Source organism: Sebastes umbrosus, chromosome 21, assembly GCF_015220745.1.
Source record: "Sebastes umbrosus isolate fSebUmb1 chromosome 21, fSebUmb1.pri, whole genome shotgun sequence".
Lineage (NCBI taxonomy): Eukaryota > Metazoa > Chordata > Actinopteri > Perciformes > Sebastidae > Sebastes > Sebastes umbrosus.
Window position 1 is genome coordinate 25,641,724 of NC_051289.1, and position 23,826 is coordinate 25,665,549.

General features: G+C 42.3%; 1 protein-coding gene across 1 annotated transcript; it reads left to right on the top strand.

The window, feature by feature from the left end:
* The first annotated feature begins 7,364 nt into the window (after positions 1 to 7,364).
* LOC119480968 lies at positions 7,365 to 21,272 on the top strand. Its single transcript, XM_037757626.1, has 4 exons — positions 7,365 to 7,380; positions 15,011 to 15,357; positions 17,365 to 17,497; positions 17,700 to 21,272. The coding sequence occupies exons 1-4, from the start codon at positions 7,365 to 7,367 to the stop codon at positions 17,939 to 17,941; spliced, it is 738 nt and encodes a 245-aa protein (XP_037613554.1). The 3' UTR covers positions 17,942 to 21,272.
* Positions 21,273 to 23,826: the final 2,554 nt, after the last annotated feature.

The window sequence follows — 23,826 nt, forward strand, 5'->3', positions numbered from 1 at the left end:
AAATATCGACGCTTGGTCAGTGCCCCTTGGTGTGTCTGATACCGACGCACAGAGGCACCCTTTAACATCCGTATGAGACTTTCAACTAACTCCAACGTGAACCCATCTGCGTCATTAATAGACGCTCAGAGCAAACTGACGTAGTATAATGAGCGAGAAACTCAACGTAGGGAGGAGGTCGGGGTGAATGGTTGGGTTGGTTTGTTTGGTTGTTGGTTGGTTTGTTGGTTTGTTTGTTTGTTTGTTGGTTTGTTTATTGGTTTGTCCGTTTGGAGGATTACTCCAAAAGTCTGCGATGGATTTGAATGAAATGTTTTGGAGGGGTGAGGTGTGGCACAATGAACAATACATTTAGATTTTGGTGGTGATCCGGTTCATGATCCTGCTTCGGGAATTTTTTCGCTCAGCCTGTGCATTAACACCACAGGCTTTAGGACATGCGCAGTGTAACTGATGAATCGTCCATGACACCTCACCCTGCAGAGAGAGGGACAGAGAGAGAGCGGGGGATGGTAAGAGACCTGTAGATTCTGCGTTTTTTCACATTAAACTCGGTAAAATTACAGGTGAGTTGGACTGAAGCACACTTGGTGATTGTTGGAAAGAGTAACGACGACGGTTTAGGTACGTTTTATTTTGTTTCTGTCCAGTTTGATTGATGTGTTTTACGATAGTCAGCTACGTACAGCTGATCTCAACATAAACAAAAACATACGTTGATGATGGCGCAAGCTGAACGGAGAGGGGGGGCAATTGTACTCGGGCAGTTCAAAATATGTCAAAGTTGACTTTTGGTTACTTAACTTACGTAGCCTATGTATTTCAAAATACTGTAAGTCAACGTTGACTTTTGGTTATGTAACTTAACTTACGCTAGGAAAAGCCTGCAGAATTTAAAATAAGTCAATGTTGATTTTTGGTTATGCAATGTAACATACGGAGCCTATGTACGTAGTTTATAATAAATCAACATTGACTTTTGGTTACACAAGGGACAAGGCCACCGGTCTCCTTGGTGAAAGTCTTGTGTTTGACTCATCCATCCACCTACCCCGACCTCCTACCTACGCAGACTTTGGTTCAAACATATTTGCGTGTTTTTTGTGGGACGCTGACATGAACATGCTATCACGGTTATCAGTGGGTCATGTTTAGCTTCACTTGTACAGCATCATCACGGTGACAGGTGTGGTCACCAGCAGCACTGCTCCGTGAACAAGTGATGGAGTTGATGAAGTGCTCCTGGTCAGGGTAAGACAGGATTAGATGAAACTTTAATGATAGGGAAGTTTGGATGTTGTAACACAATAATAACGTGTCCGTCTTATGAGCTCATAAAGCAGAGGAAATGTCCTTTATTGTCAGTTTACAGTGGTTTTCCTACCACAGGATTGAAAAGCCTGTTTCTCTTTCCAAATCACTGGCATAAAGAAGAAACCAATTTCCATATAACTGATCTCTCTGTGAAGCAGACAAACAGATTGAGGAAGAAACTAACTTTTTGTTGTTGTTTTGCTCTGTTAGAATAATGCTCTTTCTCATCCTCAGTCTTTTATTTCTTTCCTGGTAGCTCCTCTTCTTACATTGTAAAGCTGTATTCATGATAAATAGGTAAATGGTGGGGAAACAATACTGCAGCATTCAGCTTGTATATCCTACTGGACTCTGTTCCCTTCAGCTTTGAGCTGATAAACACACCAAGAAAATAATGTTTGGCCCAGCTTCCAGGTGGTAAATATTACTTGTTGTCCACAAGTAGCACAACCCAAATTACAGTTATATACTATATATAAAATAACAGTTATATACTACTAAATTGCATTACTTTGTTAACATAATATAGAAATGTTATTTAAAACATGCTCAACACATTTCATGATTTAGTTAAAGGTCCCATATCATGCTCATTGTCAGGTTCATACTTGTATTTTGTGTTTCTACTAGAACATGTTAACATGCTGTAATGTTAAAAAAAAACTTTATTTTCCTCATACTGTCTGCCTGAATATGCCTGTATTCACCCTCTGTCTGAAACGCTCCGTTTTAGCTCAACGGAATTGCAACGAACTTACGTTGCTAAGCAACAGTTTTTGGTCCATGTTTACTTCCTGTCAGCTGATGTCATTAACATCCACTGCAACCGGAAATAAACTGGGACACATTAAGAATGTTTACGTTTAAAACCGTATAATGATCTAAATATTGTATATTTGTGACATCACAAATGGACAGAAATCCTGATGGCTTGTTTCAAACGCACAATTTCTGAATACGGGCTGTGCATATTTCTCCGTATATTGAACGTTTCAATACTTTCACAGTATTTATATGGCAATTAAACCTGCTTTATACTATAACAGGCATGACAATCTCGCTTTTTACAATATGGAACCTTTAAGCACCATCCACCATAAAGATAGATCTACTTATGATTGATTAAAAAGCAATTTCATTCTGATAAAGCAAGCTATGACACCCGCTTCACCGCTAATCCATCTAATATACACTTCAATACATTTATGAGAGTTCCATTGTTAAAAGATTGAATATTTTGAATTGTTTTATAGCAAGAAATGCCAGATTTATAGATTTGGATCTCAGGAAAACCCCAGTGTTGTCATTTGAAGTGCCACAGAAGCCCCTCTGCCTCCACCCTGCAGCAGCTCTGTCCCTCCTGTTCCCCGACTGGCCTCTCAGGCTCCGCACATGATTACCTCCTCCTTCATCCCGCTGACCTTTTGAACCACAAGTAGCATCAGAAGCCCAGGTGGAGGTTCTCGTTATGCAAAGCTCTGCGAATCAAGGCCAGAGGTCACCAATCGACAACCCACGGCGGAGCAGCTCTGCCTCGACTTGGAGGCTGCTGCTTGTTAGCGTAACATCCGAGCTCCTTAGTATTACAGGATGGACCGCTGTTACTCATTAACGGGACGTCTGCAGAGGCTCCAGTGTAGCACAGATGCTGAATTACAGACAGGCTAATGCAAACGCTATCTGTCTATCTATCTATATATACTGTATTTATATATATGTATACTGTGGTGTATATAAACATAGATTATTTTAACCATAAAACAATCAAGAGATACTGTTTTATTGAATCTATTTGATTTGTGTACATAGACACAAATTTCCCTTTTTTTTCGTGACACTCAACACGACTTTCAACAACGTATTTTTTTTCTACGAATGTTCCAGAAACACGTGACACACGTATCAAGTTCCGCTCCAGTCTTTTCACAATAAAACCACTTAGTTAGGTTTAGGAAAAGATAGACTTGGTTAGGATTAGGCAAATCATCTGTGGCTGCCACTGGACAGAGACTACTCTGAGAACTTTACATTTTGCAAATATAATTAAATATGGCGACACCTGTTAATATATTATTAATGACAAGGTTGTGGCAAAAATGGCCAATTCTTCACTTCCTATCCCCCTACTTCTGGGTCGAGATGTTCTCTAATTCAAGTCAAGTTCCGCTCGAGTCTTCTCACAATAACACCACTTAGTTAGGTTTAGGAAAATATAGACTTGGTTAGGCTTGGGCAACAAAACTACTTAGTTAGCTGTAGGAAAAAGTGAGTTTGAGTTTAAATAACACCGGAAGTGGCGAAACTTAAGTACGGAAGTTAAGGGACAAACAATCAACTCTGACTTGTGGTTTCACGCGGAAAATGAACAGCGGTCTCCTGGGTGAAAGTCTGGTGTTTTTTGACCCACCCATTCATCCTGACTTCCTCCCTACGAGCCGTTCGCTGCACAGGAGACACAGCTGACACGTGTTGCTGCTCTAACCTGTTAACATGGACGCCAAAATAAATAACAGGTTCTACAGCCGCCAGGCGCTGCTCCGGCGGGCGGTGTGGACACGCTGTGACAAAGCAGCGATATGTGACGAGTTGGGATGATAACGCGTTGGTGTGTGTGTGTGTGTATGCACTGCATGTTTAATATCACATAAATATCTACCATAGTACAAAATGTTTTGCAGGACATTAAAGGACTCATTCTGGTCCCACAGCAAGATGTGTGTTTGTGTGTGGACTACAGATAATACAGGTTTATATTTAGTTATTATTTGTATTGATTTATTCTAGCTAGTTTCACTGTAAAGACGTGTCAAGCTTTATTTGTTGATTAGGTGTGTCCACTGTTCTGGTTTACAGTAGGACGTGAATAAGTGTGTAAAGATGAATGCTGTTGATGACTGTACCCAGCTGACTCAAAGTTTGGATCCCAGCCTGTCTGAGCTTTTAAAGTGGTCACCAACAGTTCCACCATCACAAGCTCATTAGAATAGTTTCCATGCAATTACCCCCTGCTGCCCACACATGGAAGTGTTACCATTTAAAATGATAGTTAGATTTGTTTCACATGAGGAGGAGGTGGTAGTGATATCAGTGCAGTAATTTTATTTTCAGCTGGATGTTCTTTGTTCAGTCCCCAGTCAGCCGATGAATGGTCAGAGCTAAATTAGCCCAAATTCTGATGTTGGAACCACCAGGACAACAACAGTCCTGTCAAGGCAGATGGAGCCTCTCCCAGTACACAACGGGGGGTTAAAGGAACCAGCGGCAGAATTTATTGCACGGTCCATCACTGTTGCACACTGTGACACTCCTAACTCTTGTTAAGGACGTATAGTATCTCATTTTGATATCCAAATTCTCCATCTTGGGTTCCTTTGTATTGTTGTTGCATCCATGTTGTACTAGTGGAGTTATGTGTATTTCTCCTTTTCAAATTATTATTGGGGCGCCGTGGTAACCTACATGATGGAGCGGGAGCCCCATGTACCAAGGCTGGGTCCTTACCGCAGCTGCTCGGGATTCAAAATCTGACCTGTGGCCCTTTGCTGCATGTCATCCCCTCTCCCTCTCTCTCTCTCTCTCTCTCTCCCCTTTCACAACTATCACTGTCCCTATCATTAAAGGCATAAAAGCCCAAAAAAATCATCTTTAAAAAAATCTTATATCTGTTATATCTTACTAACATAGTGTGTCGGGTTTCACCAACAAGTTCTCATCCCAACTCGTCACATAACGACGCTTTGTCAGACCCTTTGCCGTCACTATTTGGTCGCAGTAAACACGTACTTAACATTTAGAATTAAACAAAAACACTTGCAACATGGTGGGGCTCAAAATTACTACGTTTTTAAAGCGAAAATGAGACTGAATGGGCCATAGGGAACGTCAGCAACACGTGACGGCGGCCTCACTGAACTGCTGCTGCTGTCAGCCATTTCTTTCCACATAGAGTTTGCCTTTAATATTGACAATTTCATCTTATTATCAATTATATATTTATATTTATTTTAGACGGAAAAAGGTTAAGAAACGTGAGGTAATTTGTAAATAATAGTAATAATCTACAATTAAAACCACTTCATTCATTCATGGAGCTCTGCAAGTCACTGCATGTTCTACAACACTGTCATGTAAATATTTCAGAATAAAAGCCTTGTGTTAACAAATTAAGGAATTCTGTCCACAGAAAAAAGCCCCGCTTGATGGCTTTTATTTTTAAATGAAAGCAGGAAGTGATGATTTAAAAATAAATCTTTACTTTTTTTCATGTCCATGACATATTCTACAGATACAGACATTGAAACTGTAGTAATGTTGCTGACATGATGTCAATATACTGTCAAAAGGTCACTTTCACTGTCTGTGACATATTGTACAGATATATAGACATCGAAACGGGTCTCCTGGATGAAAGCCCTGTGTTCGCTCTCTCTTTATACTACATCACCACACTCCCGGAGCAACAGTTTACTGTTACCGCGGATGGGTTTAATTTGTAGTTAACAGAAAGCCCGGTGTGTTTCATAGAGGCGCTAAAGGGTGCCTTGTGCGTTGGTATCACACGCCGACGGACAAAGCGTCGGTAATTTACGCCTTGGGAATGAAAACGGGCTTTTTTGTTAAATAAACAAAGTTTTTTCAGTTCACACACAATGGTGCTGAATGCTGAACTATAGTGTCACGGTTTTTCAGGGATAACAGGCTTGGACCCAAACGCAGGTAAGGATGACGAGGCAGCAGACAGAGTTTAATGATTTAATAAAAAAGCCAATCCACAAAATAAAGCCACAAGGAATAAACTAGAAGTTCTCAACATGTGGAGAAAAACTTCTCACAAGGCACAAATCCGGAGAAACACTATTCACAAGGAGCGACGACAAACTGACACAGAGACAGACTAAATACACTGGGGAGGTGAGGCTATCTAGGTGCAGGTGAAACCAATTGGGACAGGGTAGACAATCACAAACTGGGAAAATACAAAGGCAGGAAGTAGTACTAGACATGACACACGGGGAGTATATCAAACTATGTCAGGACACACTAAACAAATGAAACAAGGAATAGAACAGAAAACTCCAAAAACCTAGAAACCAAAATTCTCTAGACAAAATCAGAGTGAAAAGTTAAAAAGATAAATACAAGATAATCTAAAGTCTTGACAGAAAGTCCAAGGACCGAGGAATGAGTCCCAAAACCCACAAATGAGTTTTAGCACTTCCGATTCCATCGTCTGGAAGTCAATGGGTTTCTAGTTAGATGCCTGAAGTAAGGTCTGTGGTTAACACAAGCTGAAGAAATGTTATCGTTTTGTTCTATGACATAAAATACGTCAGTAAATACCCCACTCATGAATTTTGAAGCCTTTATGTTTCTTAAAAAGGCGGTTACCAACAAGTGGCTAAATGAGACTATACTAGAGACTAAATACTAACCATCATCACGCTGACTCGTCCTCCTTTACAGCCTCGTTCTGTATACTCGCTCTCGTGACCGTTGTGTAGTTTGTTTATAGCCTAAACAAATTGAATTCATGCTTCAAAAATCATGTGGAGATTATCTTGCTGAACAAAACGTGTAAGTATCATAAATGTGTGTTTGCCACAGAGCTGATTTTCTACAATAATCCCAAACCTAATAGAACAATCCCATTGGCTTTTAGTGGAGGGAACCAGGGCGATGCTAACTTCCTGGTGGACCTACAAAAATTCGTCATCCCTGCAGCACTCTATGAATAATAAATATTAAAAAGTACAGAAATTAATACAAAAAATGAAATATAATCAATATATACTGTAGATATAAATGAAAGGCAGAACTTTAATTAGACAGTGATATAGGTGCAACATTTCTCAGAGAACACATTACATTAGATTTCATTTATAACTGGCTGTTAAAAATTCCTCAAAATTAGTTTTGATCTTCTTTTCTTCTATTGAAAAATAAGAAATTAATTATAGAGTTATCATTTGTCAGTATATCATTATCCCAGATAATACCAACCCCCTGTAGAATCAGTCTGAACTGCTCCTGTGGAAACAAGGCTGAGCAACATGACGGACTCCCTATGTAGATATGAACTCATTCTAAGGTGCTTAAATATCAGTCCATTTGCACAAATGGCATATAAATGCCACGATAATGCACAAGGTGTTTAGCGTGCAATAAGTACGCCTTCCTTGATATCCGCGTGTCATTTGTACGCCATGTATCCTGTACTGACTGCAATGTAAACGCCTCTGTGTATAAATGCTACGATCAGAGGTAGTGAAGTAGTATAAAAAGCAAGAAAGACCACCTATGGAGGGCGGGTGAGGAGGTCGATGGGTCCAACAAACACCACACTTCTAACCAGGAGACCCGCGGTCGAGACCGTTGTTGACGTTTGTCACATGACATTGTCACGTGGTTTTTATTGACGTGTTTTCCATTATTATGCTACGTTGTTTACGTACGTGTTTTACCTAGTTTACGTACTTATTGTAAAGCCCAACCGTGACCTTTTATTGTCTAAACCTTACTAAAAATGCTAAAATGCGTACTCATGACACGTGGAATGTCCCTGTAATGCCGTAGTATACGGCGTCCCGTGAGACAGGGTTGTTAAAAATACTGTGCAAATTTTTAAGGAATTAAAAGCAACTACAAACCGTTCACACTATCGCAATGTGCCGAACTGGGAGAGACCTGATACAGATGGATGAATCACATCTGGGGCGTTAGAGGTAGCCAGAAGTACAGTCGCTCTGCAACAGGACAGACAAGTTGTTAAAGATTCTTTTTATGTTACGCCCCTGAAAATGGGGAGAAATAATCACGAGAGTGATGGTGGCGTTTCCTCAGCGAGAACTTTAATCTAATCAAGAGCTTTTACAAAAATACAACAATTTACAAAATACAACAACAGGAAATGCATCTCTTTAGAGAGTAGTAGAAAGTCCATACCATTGTTCAGTTCCACAGTATTTACCTGAGGCGTAGTTCTGATCTTCTCTAATATTACTGTTACCACTAAATAGCTTAAGGCAATAAACTGTCAGACAAATCACTAAAGTGCATGAAACATTATTATATCGACAACAGTGCCAAACATACAACATGTGGACATGGGAATTCACCAACCGGCGGCGGCACTCGGCACGTCCATGGTTGGTTTATGTTCCAAGCAGGTACCTCGCTCACACACACATTTTACTACACTCGGCAAAACCGAACTTTAATTTACTCAAAATGTCCCACAAAGCCTCTGGAAGACTCCTGACACGTTAACGGATTATTACAACCATGTAAACTTTGTTTCACACCGACAACACACCTGAAAACGGAGAGAAATAATCACGAGAGTGACGGTGACGTTTCCTCAGAGAGAACTTTACTCTGATGAGGAAAATACCCCGACTTCCCCTGGTATAATAATCCATCTCAGGACCCTAGATTAAGACCATCTAGGAGATCACAGATCACCACTTTTACATCTTACATTAAACAATAAAGAATAAATTAAACAATGTAATAGAACGTTTTAACCATTTTTAAACAACATATGACAGGTTTGAACTATTTGACCCACTTTTAATGGTTTTAGATAATCCTTGTATGTATGATGTAATGTATGATGGATGATCATTTTAACCTCATTACAGATTTTAACATCATTACTTAGCCTACTATGAATTTACTATGCTTTTACATTAAGAGTAATACACTTATAGCCTTTTTTTTTACATTTGCACTTACATTTACCTATAACTGATAATCCATCCATGGCTATTTTGGGTACAACCATTAGATCTTAAAAACACTGAATATCCTTGTTATAGTTTTTATTTCAGTTCTTTACACTTAAAGAACACTTGACTTGCACATAGACATTATTATTTTATTGTGATCATTGGTGCTTTATATAAACTGGAAAAACAAAGTCCGGAAACTTGTGTTTGGTGGATTATTTCTCTGTTGTTCCAATGCTAATTGTCATTGTATTTTACATCGTTGGAAAGCCTGTTTATTTAACTTCACAATGATGTCCCACTTGTAAGGATCATGCATTTGTGGGATGAGCAGCGCAGCTGATTATGTGGGTAGTGCCCAAGAAACATTTGCCAAAATGCTCCGTCAATGGTAAACAGTGTATTCTCCTGTTGGTGTTGACTCTTGTTTTAGGTTGTTTGGTGGATTGGATGATTGAACTCTCTATCAGTAACAAGGAACAAACGAGACATATTGGCAATTTTACACTTTATTCATTGAATACACCATCAGGAGCCTCAGTAGAGGTGGAAGATCCATACGCAGCCACAACAGCCTGGCACCTCCTCCTCATGCTGGTCACCAACCTGGTCACACGTTGCTGTGGGATGGCGTTTCATTCCTCAAACAGGATTGGTTGCAGGTCAGCCAGCGTGGTTGTGTTGGTCACTCTAACACTTAGAGCACGCCCAAGCTGATCCCACATGTTGAATTGGGTTGAGGTGTGGACTCTTGGCAGGCCGTTTCATTCTCTCTACTCCCACATTGTGGAGGTAGTCTGTGATAACCCTGGCTCTGTGTGGGTGAGCGTTGTCATCTTGGAGGATGAAGTTAGGTCCCAGATTGTGGAGATATGGGATCGCCAGTGGCTGCAGAATCTCATCCCGATATCTCACTGCATTGAGATGGCCTTCAATGATGACAAGCCTTGTTTTGCCAGTGAGGGAGATGCCGACCACCAAAAGCTGTTACTCGATCGGTGCAACAATCAGCATAGCGTTCTCCATACTTTGACCCTGCCATCCAACTTTGGCAGACAGAACCTGGTCTCATCACTGAACATGACATTCCCACACATGTTCAGGTTCCATTGTCTGTGTTGTTGACACCAGCGCATGACGGTGAAGGGCAGTCATTGCAGGCTTCCTGGTAGCCTTATGAGAATACACTTTTACCATTGGCGGAGCATTTTGGCAAATTTTTCTTGGGCGCTACCCACATAATCAGCTGTGCTGCTCATCCCACAAATGCATAATCCTTACAAGTTGGACATCATTGTGAAGGTAAATAAACAGGCTTTCCAACGATGTAAAATACAATGACCATTAGCATTGTAACAACAGAAATAATCCATCAAACACAAGTTTCCGAACTTTGTTTTTCCAGTATATATGTAAGGGGTTTATTTCACAACAATGACCCGCTAGCTGTACATTATCTCGCTTATTACACGACTACCTACTTAAAGGTCCCATATTGTGCTCATTTTCAGGTTCATACTTGTATTTTGTGTTTCTACTAGAACATGTTTACATGCTGTAATGTTAAAAAAAAACCTCTATTTTCCTCATACTGTCTTCCTGAACATACCTGTGTTTACCCTCTTTCTGAAAGGCTCTGTTTTAATGCATTTCAACGGAATTGCGTTGCTAAGCAACAGTTTGGGTCCATGTTTACTTCCTGTCAGCTGATGTCATTCACATACACTGCAATAGGAAATAAACTGGGACCCATTTAGAATGTTTACATTTAAAACTGTGAAATTGTCTAAATATTGTATATTTGTGACATCACAAATGGACAGAAATCCTAACAGCTTGTTTCAAAAGCACAATTTCTGAATACTGGCTGTGTGTATTTCTCTCTATATTGAGCGTTTTGATACTTTCACAGTATTTATTTGGCACTTGAACCTGCTTTATAATATAAAAGACACGAAAATTTCACTTTTTACAATATAGGACCTTTAAGAAACCAATCATTTTAAACAAAAACGGTCCTCCAGAGTCCGACATCAGAGCTGTGCCCATAGCAACGGTCTGTTATGAAGAAATAACAGACCGTAGAACGTCATGATTGTCTAATCAGAATCGAGTATTCAACAATGCAATAAATGTATTATATACACACCTATTTCTTTCACTTATGTACATAACAGTCCTGTCTATTCTTCACCTTTATTTGACCATGCTGTACTGTCCTTGTCCCCAGCTTGTTCTTATCTGTGTAAGTACATTTAAAGAGATGCTGAAAAGCCGGAGTCAAATTCCTCGTATGTATGTACTCGGCGAATAAATGTGATTGTGATTTCCTGTTAATACATAGAGGAGACGTGTGTCTCTGGGAGTCACTCTCAGCGGCACAGTCTTGGTTTGTTGAACACGGCAGGAAACGTAGATTTCAACCTTCCCTCCATCCTGCCATTGTAAACTGCCTCATGGGATTAATTGGCTGCTAATAGTTTATGGATTTTTCTTTTCTCCCGTTCCCGTCTCTCTCCCTCTCTCTCTCTCTGTAACGGTGTAACAACCGTACATGTTGCTGTGCAGATATTTGGCCTTGTGGCGCTTCAAAACTCAATTCACTGCCTTTTGTGAGGCTGGCTGCTTTGAAAAGACCCGAGACCTTCCTGGTGAAGAAAAGCTGCCCACGGCCTCATCACACCCCACTGACTGACTGTCTACCTCTCTCTCTCTCTCTCTCTCTCTCTCTCTCTCTCTCTCTATCTATCAATGCAATTGGATTCTCACTCCAATGGGGATGTGTGTGTGTTTGTGTGTGTCGTATGAATATTTGAAAGCACAATACTTATATTTACTTTTTGCCAGTGTGCTGTGTATTTTTAACGCCGACCAGTTTACTCCCCTGAAGAAACAAGGATGCAGCTGATGAAAGTCTCCTTTTAGACACATTTGTTTAACAGCTCTATACATTTTTTTTTTTTTTTTTTTTAATTTCTATTGATTTTAATGTCATATTTTGTATATTTTAAATGCAGAAACCTTTCAGGAAAAAAATAATCAATGAATTATTTCGTGCAGGAAGGAACCTCGATTGTTTTGGAGATGGTGGATGACATGACTGGCTGTTATCTAACAAATATTTTGTATATAATATTATATTATAATATAATATATATATGTATATATAATATTTATATAATATAATATAAGTATTTTATATAATATAAAATAATTTTATATAATATAATATGTATAATATTTATATAATATAATATAAATATTTTATATAATACAAAAAATATGATATGTTGCTCATTTGTATTACACTTTAATTTAAATAAAAATAAAAACAAGAAAAGAAAATATTATAATATTTAAAAAAATAAAATCCATATAATAGTGTTGCTGTGCAGTCACTGCACACTGACTGATGTTTAGTTAAACATAGAGCCTTTGTCTCCCCTCCACCTCCATCTTTTTGCTGTTTTACCTCTGAAAGCACCTGCTGTGGCTGAACAATGAGCCGACGGGTAGCAGCTGACAATGCAGCCGGCAGCCACTAGGGGACACTCCGCCGCCACGAAACAGAGCCGGTCCCAAGACTCGCCTCCTTTTGTCTGCTATACATTAAGGAGCCATCTCCATCCAAGATAAAAAAAAAAACTGTATGATTATTTTACCCCCCTAGTCGCCCTCAAAGACGGGAATCCTTGAGAGATTTTAATTTCCCTTGACTCTGGAGATCCACGCGTGTCTAAGGCACTGGCACAAATGTAAATGTAATTGCTCTGTTGCTCCATTGAAATGAAGACGCTGCTGAAATGAAGCGTTTGTGTGGCTTGGTTTTTTTCTTGTCCGCGCGTGGTTGACTTTTCTCAAATATGAAAAGGAAAATATAGATTTCCTTTTGTATATTCTTTACAAATAGAATCCTTATCACACACAAACTGTCCGCATCGATTGCTAATTTTTCAATTGTCACCGAGAGAGACGTCCTGCGTTGCAGCGTGGCTGTTTAGGCCTTTTCCTAATGTAAAGAGAAGAAACATGAAAGCTTGTTTGATGTTTGTGTGCATTTCATATCGCTCCCTGCTTTGTAAAAGAATGGAACACTATCACTGATCTCTCTCTGTGTGTGTGTATGTGTGTGTGTGTGTGTGTGTGTGTGTGTGTGTGTGAGCGCTCTGGACACCTACAGGGAATCTTATACTATCTGACCATTATCTGCGGTTAAAAACAGGCTCTCTCATTCTTTCTGCTCAAATGATTTTAAGCCTTACTAATTGAAAATGTCAGCTTGAAAAGTCAAGGCCTGTTGCGGCGAGTTAAGAGACCAGTTGGCATTAAGAAGACCTTAAATCAGCCCCGAGGAAATTGGTTTCATTTTTCTTCTTGCTTTCATTCTTCAGTTTCCCCTCGTCCTCCTCTTCCTCCTCCTCCTCCTCCTCCTCCTCCTCTCTCTCTCTCTCCCTCCCTATCTTTTTTTTTTTTTTGCATTTTTTTGTTTCAGGATAATTCTGCGTCCTCCTCCCTCTGAGGCTCAGACCGGTATATTGGCTCGGCCTGCTGATTCTTAAAAACTGTGGTGTGGTCCAGTCGTTGTGTCGTCTGCCGGTGATCGGGAGGATTCTCACTGCTTTTATTTTCATATTATCGATTGTCTGCAGTGACATGTTTAATCCTGAGCAGCTACTGGCTCTTGGTTGGTGGTTTTAGTGTCTTATGAACAAGGTTTCAGACTCACAATAAAATGGGAAATTTGGGGGGATTCAGGGGGATAAAAAAAACGTTTTTTGTCTCCGTGTGATGATCTAAATCACATTTATCTTGCCCTTCCTTTTTTTGAATTTTGAGAAAGAAAAGTGCATTGAATTGAAAATGTAGTCCCACCAGTCACCCATAACACCGTATTCTATTTCAACAAAGAAGAAAAAGAATGAAATGTTGTCACACTTGACCCCCCCTTCACACACACACACACACACACACACACACACACAGAGCGAGTGAGTGCTGATCACAGTGGATGATGATGCAGGGTGTGTGTGGTGTGTCAACGCATATGATTTCCAGTTTCTCTCTCCTCATTGTGTGTTTTCATCAGTCCCCAGGGGCAACTCATTTTCCTCTCTTCCTACTCCTCCTAATCTTCCCTTCATCATCATCATCATCATCATCATCATCAACATCCCTCGCTTTATTTCTGATTTTTCCCCCAGAAAGCCTGTTGTAGTGGGTGCTGGTGCTGGTGGAGGTGTTGGCCGAGGGCCGCGGAGCGCACAGCGCATCAATTAATGCACCATTACTAGGTGCCAGGGTGCGTGTGTGTGTGTGTGCGTGTGTGTGTGCATGCATGTGTGTGTTTGTGTGTGTGTGTGTGAAGCTCAAATCTAATTATTCTCTGGCTCTGAGTCCGTCAGACTGCTGGTGGCTGAAGGTTTTCATTGCTGCAATACCTTTTTCTCTCTTTCTTTACATCTATTTCTCTCTCTGTTTCTTTACATCTCCCTCTCTCTCTTTATTTCCTCCTGTCTGTTCTCTCTCTCTCTCTCTCTCTCTCCCCTGCATCCTGCCTCACCCCACCTTTCTCTCTCCATCTTTCTCCTCCTCCTTCTTCGTCCATCCTCCTGCCCCCCCTCTCCGTCCATCTCTACCTCCGTATCCCTCTCTCTCCTCTATCACTCTCTCACACATGCCACATCACACCACACTCTCTCTCTCTACTCCTCTCTCTCTCTCTCTCTCTCTCTCTCTCTCTCTCTCTCCCGTCCGTCTGCTCTCTGCTCTCTCATTCGCTCCGCCGGCTCGACGCCGGCTGTCAGTTCATTTGCCGCGGCAGAGCAACAACTGGCTCCTTTCAGCGCTCGGAGCGAAGAGGGGAAGGCGAGAGAAGAGCGGAGGGAAGAGAAAGTGGTAGAGGACGGGAAGGAGAAGAAGAAGAAGAAGAAGAAGAGGAGAGGAGGAAGAGGAGGAGATCTTTTGTTAAGCATCCCTCCCTCCCCTCATCCCTCTCTCTGGCAGCAGCAGCAGCAGCAGCATCAGCACCACTGCCTCCTCCTCCTCCTCCAACCACCACCAACAACACCGCCGCCGGCTCCCGCTGCTGGATCCTCCGTCTCCTGCCGGGATCTGCCTCCTCCTTCTCCTCAGGGAGCTCTTCCTGGAACTGGGAGGGGAGGGGGGGAGATCACCACCTCCCAGCTTGCTGCAGACCCTCGGCAAGGCATCAGGAGGGAAAGAAGGAAGGGGGATTTTAGAGGAGAGCAGAGGAGAGGCAACACCCTGGGTTACAGGAGAGCCGAGAGGAGAAGAAGAAGAAGAAGAAGAAAAGAGGGTAAGAGGCCACCGTGGCACACAGAGTGGACCTGTTGTCGCAGTTTCACCTTTAATTTTTTTTCCTTTGTCCAATCCTTTTTCTCCTCTGCTGGAAAAAAAAACATTTTTTGACATTTTTTGTTCTCTCTCTTTGACTGGAGGATATTTGATTTCTATCTTTCCTCCCTTAACCTGCAGTATTTCTAGTTCTTGTACATTGGTGCGAGTGTGTTTCATCCCCCTTTTTTTTTCTCCTCCCCATATGCCCTGTCCACTGTTATATATTCATAGGACAATGTGTGCAATTAAGTCAGAAAAAAATTGTCAAATGAGGGTTAAGTTGAGAGGAGTAGGGGAGGACGGATTCTAAAAAATTAAAAAAAAGTTTTTAAAAAATACACTAAAGAGAGAGAGAGAGAGCATTTCACTCCCATCCTCATCCTCCTCATCGTCACTGCTTCCTCTTCCCAACAACCTGTGGTGCTCCGTGCGTGGACTCTGTCGCTGTGTGTGTGTGTGTGTGTGTGAGGAAGTTTGAATGAAAGCGACGCTACGAGATGTTTGATTTTTAGCTGGTGCCCTGCTCTCAGAGTAATCTGATGAGTCTCCGGGGTGCTTCCACTGAACAATCAATGATACTTGGGCTGGCTGACCTCTCTCTCTCTATATCTCTCTCTCTCTCTCTCTCTCTGTGTGTGTGTGTGTGTGTGTGTGTGTGAGAGATGATATCTAGCTGAAGCCCTCAGGTTCTCTGTTCTCTCTACAGATGGCCAGGGTTGGGCCAGGCTAGCCCACCATCTCTCTCTCTCTCTGTGTGTGTGTGTGTGTGTGTGTGTGTGTGTGTTTGGCTGCGGGTGGTAAATCCCAGCTCTCTGCAGCTTGGGGGTGGTTGGGGCGGGTGAATGGGTGGGGGTCTTCCTCTTTTTGGCTCAGAGTATGTGTGTGTGTGTGTGTGTGTGTGTCTCCTGGGCCGTGTGGTCCAGGCCGGCCGGCCGGCCGGCTGAGTGGAGGATGAGAGGGGGAATATAGAGAAGAAGAAAAAAAAAAAACTTGTGGATTAGCATCTCATCTGCTTTTTTCTTTCCTTCCTGCTTCATCTGTTCATTCTTTGTTTTCCCTCCTCCTCCTCTTCTTCTCCTTTCTTTCCACCCTGCGTCTATCAGTTTGTCCATCCTGCTTCAGCCCTTCTGCAGAGTTTGAATTTTTCCTCCAGAATAATCTGTTTTCTGCACTCCTTTTGTGTTTCATGTTAAACATTTAAAATGCATTTTCTCCCTGCAAACCGACGACACCATCATCCCTCAGCGTTCATGAACATGCAGTCAGAATACAGTCAATCAGCCCCTCGGCGTCGAGGATACACACACACACACACCGACGAGCACCTCTTCCTTTTTTACCAAACCATCCGCGCAGTAATTGTAAATATTGATTAGGAGGCAACAAATCAATGGAATGATTTTGGATGGGCTTAGCCGGAGCCCGGCTCTTTGTATGCGGCCGGCTAGTTCAATTAGAATAGAACGGAATACATTTGCTTGAACTTTTCATACATTATTAATGGCCTCGCTCCAGCATTTAAACCCGTCGCTTTAATTTGAAAATAAAGAAGAGAGAGGAAATCATAATAATGATTGCTTGAATTAACATTTGGGAATTAATTTTGAAAGGCATTTTTTTTATTTTTAAAGGGTGAAGCTGCGGTGCGTCTCCATCAGTTTTACATTTCACCCAATGTATGTTTTACCGATATGAACCACACAGCAGCATGCAGGAACCACACAGTAGCCTGCAGGAAGCGGCTGTTTTTATGTTTTTTATATAATCAAACAAATTAGTTCTCTGCATGCACTGCCCCCCCCCTTCACTGCAATCCATGTGTTGATTACTCTGCTTGTGTAGCGGGTGGGGGATGCAGGGTGTGGGGTAATAGAGTGTACGGGGCTATTGTCACACCGCGGCCTGACCTCCTTAACCCCACGTCTCCCTTGTGTGTGCATCCCCCCCTCCTCCCATCCCCTCCCAGATCTCATTACCGGGCCGGGCAGGGCCGAGCAGGAGCGGCGGCGACAGCGGTGGCGGCGGGGGGGAAACCAAATGTCACCGCTGGATGAGGACTTCCAGGAGCCGGGGGGCAGCGCTGCCGGGCAGCTGTCCAGGTAAGACGCTCGCTGTTGGGGGGTTCGGGCTGCGCCGCTCTCCCCTGTCACCTGAAACCAACAGAGAGTGAATAACCTCAGCTTTTTACACACCCTTCTTCTTTTTTTTTTTTTGTTTGTCCCCCCCCTCTCCCTTCCCCCAACACACACGCCGCTGGCTCGGATTGAAAATGCCCACCGTTGTCAATTTTCTCCTTTGCAGAGGAGCCATTGATGGAACCTTGCCTCGCGCTGCAGCGAGGCGTCTTCAATCAATGCGACTGCCCCACTTTCTCTGTCTGTGTATGTGTCTGTTTGCCACCGGAGCCTGAAGGGGGGCTGCTGATGGCGGCGGCGGTGGTGGCCATGGTGGCGGTGGTGGTGGTGGTGATGATGATGCGATGGCAGTGGCGCTGCTCACGTGGTTTCTGGCTTAGCCCCCCCTCGCCCTCCCTTGTTTACTGAAAGACTCTCTTCGGTGACGGGTATTCTTGGGTGGATAATACGGATCACGTTGTTATTGCTTAAGAATACGCGTAGTCGAGGAGAGTCCTCTCTTCGCCCAACACCAGCAACACCCCCCCATCCCCCGACACCCACCCACCTCACCTCACCTCACCCCGACTAGCCACCCACCCACCCACCCACGGAGGACTGTCAGGATGGGTGACGCCATTCCCCCCCACTCTCCACCCTTCCAAAAAAAGAGACCTCTTCTTTGATTCTCTGTATACTGCATTGCAATGTGTTGTTGTTCCCTGTGCCGAGCCACGGGTTTGAGGTGTCACCCCACACGTCTGTCCCACCGTGCATCTGTCAGTCTGTCTCTGTCTCCGTGGCGATGGACAGCGTTGTGTTTCTGTGTGTTATTTCTGTGTGTTGTCTGTCGGACGTTGTCGCTTCGACATTGTTCTGGTCTCGCTGAGAAGACGTGGCTCTTTGATCGTGGAACTCTCTCTGCATGAACGGTGTCTGTTCCCGTAACGCCAGGCCCAGCATGACAGCCTGCACACTGACACCAACACCTATATTCACAGCGAGAGGCCTTATAGGTTTGTCAGGACTGGCGTAAACCCCCCTTTTGACAAGCAGAATATGTGCTGGGAGTCAACTTTGGCGAACTGTAGCATCGTTTGATGTGTGTAACCCACTGACGTAGCCTCAGCTTTGCTACTCTCATCACCTCATTTAGAAGAGCATTTTTTGGCCTTGTGGCTGTGGCTCCTTTGTATTTCTAAGCCGACCTAAACCCCCGGGGCACTAATGAACAAGTGAAGGCCCCATTGAACCCCCATTTCCACCCACCCTCTGTACAACGCGCAACACTACCTGGCACCAGGTTTGCTGGGTGATCGTTTTGATTAAACACAAATCATTTAGGATCTATTTTGACCATTCAAGACTTCAGGATAACAAAGTAAAGCAGGTCCAACCTTTAAGGCCCCTAAATTGGCGCTGGGCTGATGATGATGATGGTGATGATGATGATGCCTATCTGTCTGTATCAGTCACATCTCTATATGAATGTGTGTGAGCGCTCAGCTGGTTGATGGTTGTGTCCAGCAGAGTAGAGAGCAGAGAGTCGTATTCAGGGTTTGACAAATATTAGCAAAATAATTGATGATAAAACACATTAGGAATTACATTGATTGCACAGACAGACAGACAGACAGACAGACAGACAGACAGACAGACAGACAGACAGACAGAAGACAGACAGACAGACAGACAGACAGACAGACAGACAGACAGACAGACAGACAGACAGACAGACAGACAGACAGACAGACAGACAGACAGACAGACAGACAGACAGGGGACATCCTCATTAGACGACCACTTCGGTAAACACCAGCAAACACTCAGCAAGCATCAAAAAAGTCATTTTCCATCCACGCCACACTGACGTTTACAGGCTTAATTATGAATGAATTCTCTTTATTTGCATTAACCGTCATTGTGGCATGTCTTAATAAACCTTACAGTGAGGGTGTCAATAAATAAATAAATAAATAAAGTTCTGATCAGTCAGGAATAAGCAAGGTTTTAAATATTAATATCTATTTACAGACACTAGGAGCCTGATTCTCCTTTACAATAATTCACTACATGTTTACAATCAGGCTCATTCAAATATGCAGTAATTAAGATCAATGTATATTATCGAATAGTGGCATTAGAATGTGCCAGAGGAACCCAATTTGGGCTTTTATGGCTGTCTACTCCATCCCAGTGGAGTAGAGGCCTGTAATGTCTGAAGGTATTTATCATGGCTCCTCTCTCTTAATCTTCCTTGACACAACTTTAGTGTTTTTAGGGGGGGACTGTCCCAGTCCAGCCCTGACAGTAAGCCAGGAGCGTTGGGGGGCCCCTGAAGCTCTGGGGCCCCGAGGCAGTTCCCTGCTTTGTGGTCAGTAATCCAGGTACAACTACAGGGATCCATTTACATTAAAGAAAAAAGAAATACATTTTCTACTTTCTGTAAACTTGGTTCAGAAGGACTTCTTGATAAAACACTCCAAAGAGTAGGATTATGTTTATTATATAAAAAAAAAAAATCATGATTAATCCCTCGATTGTTTTTCTGATAATTAAATCAATCATTTGTTCTATAAAATGTCAGAAGATAAAATAAGCTATCATCTTTTCCCAGAGCTCTTTTTCTCAAGATGTCTTCACATTTTTGTAACCCCAAAAATAATCAGTTCACAATGATATAAAACGGGGACGCAACTAACTATTCTTTTTATAATTGAATATTTTTCTTGATTTCTCCGTTAGTCAGTCAGCGCCGAAAAATGTTACGTAATAGTGAACGGTTACTGCAGTTACCTCTGTGATGTCTGGTTTAGTCCAACGAACCATCCCAAAGAGATTTAGTTTAAAGTCATATCAAACACTAACTGGAGCCACAGAATGTTTGGACATTTTTGCTGGATCGATGTCTTGTTTTAATACATACACAGTCTATATATATATATATATATATATATATATATATATATAATTAAATAAACTATATGTATATATAGTTTATTTAATTAGAATTGGTGCTGAATAATTTTCTGTGATTCAACAAATCGATTAATTGCTTCACTTCTAATCATGACTGTAAAGAAAAGGGTTCTCCCACAGTAAACACTTGATTTGATTTTCAAGCCTGTGAATAAAAAAAAACTCATGATAATGAAAAATTCCTCGTCATATTTTTTATTTTGTATGTATTTTGCTCAATTCGTGACATAAGAATGAATAAAACATCGGCGTGGCCTTGATGGGCGTGAGTAGGCCTGTAGTGAGAGACGGAGAGGTGTTGTGCTGAGGTTACAGAGTGGAACCTCCTCTCATTCAGCTCCATGTGGGGCGTTTATTACGGGGCCGAGCCGAGCCAAGCCGAGCCGAGAGCCTCTCACCTCCCCCTCATCCCCCCTGTACGCTCCTTTTTTATGCAAATGTCTGCTCAAATGACATTAATCGCAGTGAGGTTTACGCCACGTGCAAAACTGCTGCTGCCGCTGAGCCACACACACACACACACACACACACACACACACACGTACGGCTGAGAAAACAAAATGTCCACCGTTGAGCGGTCAACAGCTCAACTTGTGCATCGAGGAGCGAGGCGTCTAGATAAACAATTACTCCCGGCTCAAACGGTCTATAAGCAGCTTCTTTTTTTCTTTTTCCCCCGTTGCTGACGGCGGCGTGGCGACACTCCATGAATATGGATCTCCTCTCCATGTCTGATTGCACATTCTGAACCTTAACACCCATGTAAAATCCATTTAAACACCTAATAGGATCAACTTGAATCATGCGGCCGCCATGTCCTCACACGTGTCACTTCCCATGATCATATGCGGGAGATTTCCTCGTACCGCCAGGCTAGTGTAAATCATTTTTTACACGCCTTCCGATCGCCGGCGTGGAATATCAAATGAGTCCATTTCCACGCCTGTTTAGTTGTCGTGTAAAATATTCCTAGGCAGGAGTTCATTTAAAGGGGATATGTTGGGGAAACACTCTCTTTTTGGGTGCTTGTGCTCGTCCATTTAGGTATCTGGAGTTCCTACCAACCCACTAACTGTGAAATGAGATGACCCAGTCGTTTTTTTTGTGGGCTGTCTAAGATCAGAAAACATGTGATTCAACAAGTCATTCAGATGTGGCTCCCCTTCCTATGTCACATGCAGGCTCATTAGAATACACCGCCCACAGCTTGGGAACTACATTTGCAAACGTGCACCATATTTCAGACCATTCACACAGCACTAAGTGAAATAGTTGCAAAATTTGATGTATTGATTTGTGTACATAGACGCAAATTTAGATTTTTTTTTCACCTGATGGTCAGCACCAAATGAATTCGAAATCAAATTCGTATGTGCCACATATTTTGAACGAAATGGAAGTATAAAGAGCGGCGAACGCCATATAGGGAGGAGATCGGGGGCGATTGGTGGGTCTAGAAAAACACCAGATATTCGCCCAGGAGGCCGCTGTTCATGTCCCGTGTGAAACCACGAGTCAGAGTGGATTTATTTGTTATTTAAGTAACAGCAGGAGTTATTTTAACCCGAACCACCATCTTTTCCTAAACCTAACTAAATCATTTTATTTTTAAACACGTGTTGCCGGACATTCGTAGGAAAACGCACAAAAAAGACGTTGTTGAAAGTCGTACTGAGCGTCAAAAAAAAAAAAAAAGGGAAATTTGTGTCTATGTACACGAATCAAATAGCTTAAACTTTGTGACTATTTCACAAACTGCTGTGCGACTGTGTTGCATATTTTTCCTCTCCAGCCAATCAGAGCAGACCGGCCTTCTTAAAGAGACAGGACCTAAAACGGAGCGTTTCAGACCGAGGGTGAATACAGGTATATTCAGACGGACAGGATGAGAATAATAATGTGTTTTTTTTAACATTAAATCATGTAAACATGTTCTGGTAGAAACCCCAACATACAAATATGAATCTGTAAAATGAGCCCCTTTAATGTCCCCTTTAATGTTTAAGCCACAGAGTCACTCAGCTCGTGATTGCAATTACACAAATCATCCCGGTCATTACCATTGCAGATTATTCAAATAATACAATTATATGTTTAACACTTGGCTTAGCAGATAATTACTGTTCCTTTTCTTGTGGAAACAAACAAAGCGACATGCTTAAAAAATGTGTGTAGGAGGACGCAAAGTAGAGCGGTTTGTGGCGTAATTGCAAAATGAATACAAATCTCACACACACACACACACACACAAACACACACACACGCGGTTCCTCTCCTGCATTTTGTGTGTTGATCGTCAGAGACGGTTTTGGCGTGGATGTCCTCTCGCTGTTTCCTGTGCGTCCGTGTGTCTCTGGGTTGCCTGTTGTTGTTGTTGCTGCTGCTGCTGCAGGGCCTTGGCTGGTTGACGTCACCGCTGCCACATGATCCAGTCGCTTTGCATCATGTGAACACTTTATACTCACCTCCACTGATCCACTGTCAGCCTTCCAAAAAAACCCTTTATAAATGCATGGGATTTAACACATTAATGCAACATTCTTTTCACATTTATTGACTTGAAACATCCGTTTTTGAATGCCCCATTGACGCAGTAATAAGCACACACTTACTAAAAGGCTCGTCAGTGGCAGCGATGTGGTGTAAAGTGCTGTCTGAGTGTCATTCTCTGTGTTTGGATTGTCTCTGCTTGTTTCCAAACTGTTGTAAAGAGCTGCCAAGCTGTAAAACACACACACTGTTGACAGATAATATCGAATGCAATGGACGACTTCTCCGATGACGAATGAATTAGCATTGTGTCCTCTCACCAAGGACGGTTATACGGTGGCGCTGAGACGTCCAAACCGCCGCTTATCTAATGTGAATGCCGTTTCTCCTCGTCTTCCTCTGCAGTCTAAGAGCTGTTGTGGTTGTGTACTAATGTCTGCCGCTCTGTACTAATGGCATGCTGCTGCTGCTGCTGCTGCTGCTGCTGATCATGATGATGATTGTTTTAAAGCTAACCAGGGACGGATGCTGCATGCATTTCAATCATTTCAACAGTGATGAGAATGTCATTTTGCTCTGTAAGTGTGCCTTATTTCTGTCAATAAAATGTGGCTGTAAATATAAATAAATCCCTCTTCTGAAATTGAAATGTGAAATGAAGCTTTAATTAATAAATGTGAAAAGAGGCCTAGCACTCACAGGCCTGTTTTAGATATTTGTGTAATTTCAAGATTCTAAATGATATTTATTATGAATACCTGGTCTCCACAGTGGATTACAGTCCTGTTTGCCTCCTTCAGAGACAGAACTGTGGATGTTAAAGTATGAACCCTGAACACGTCCTC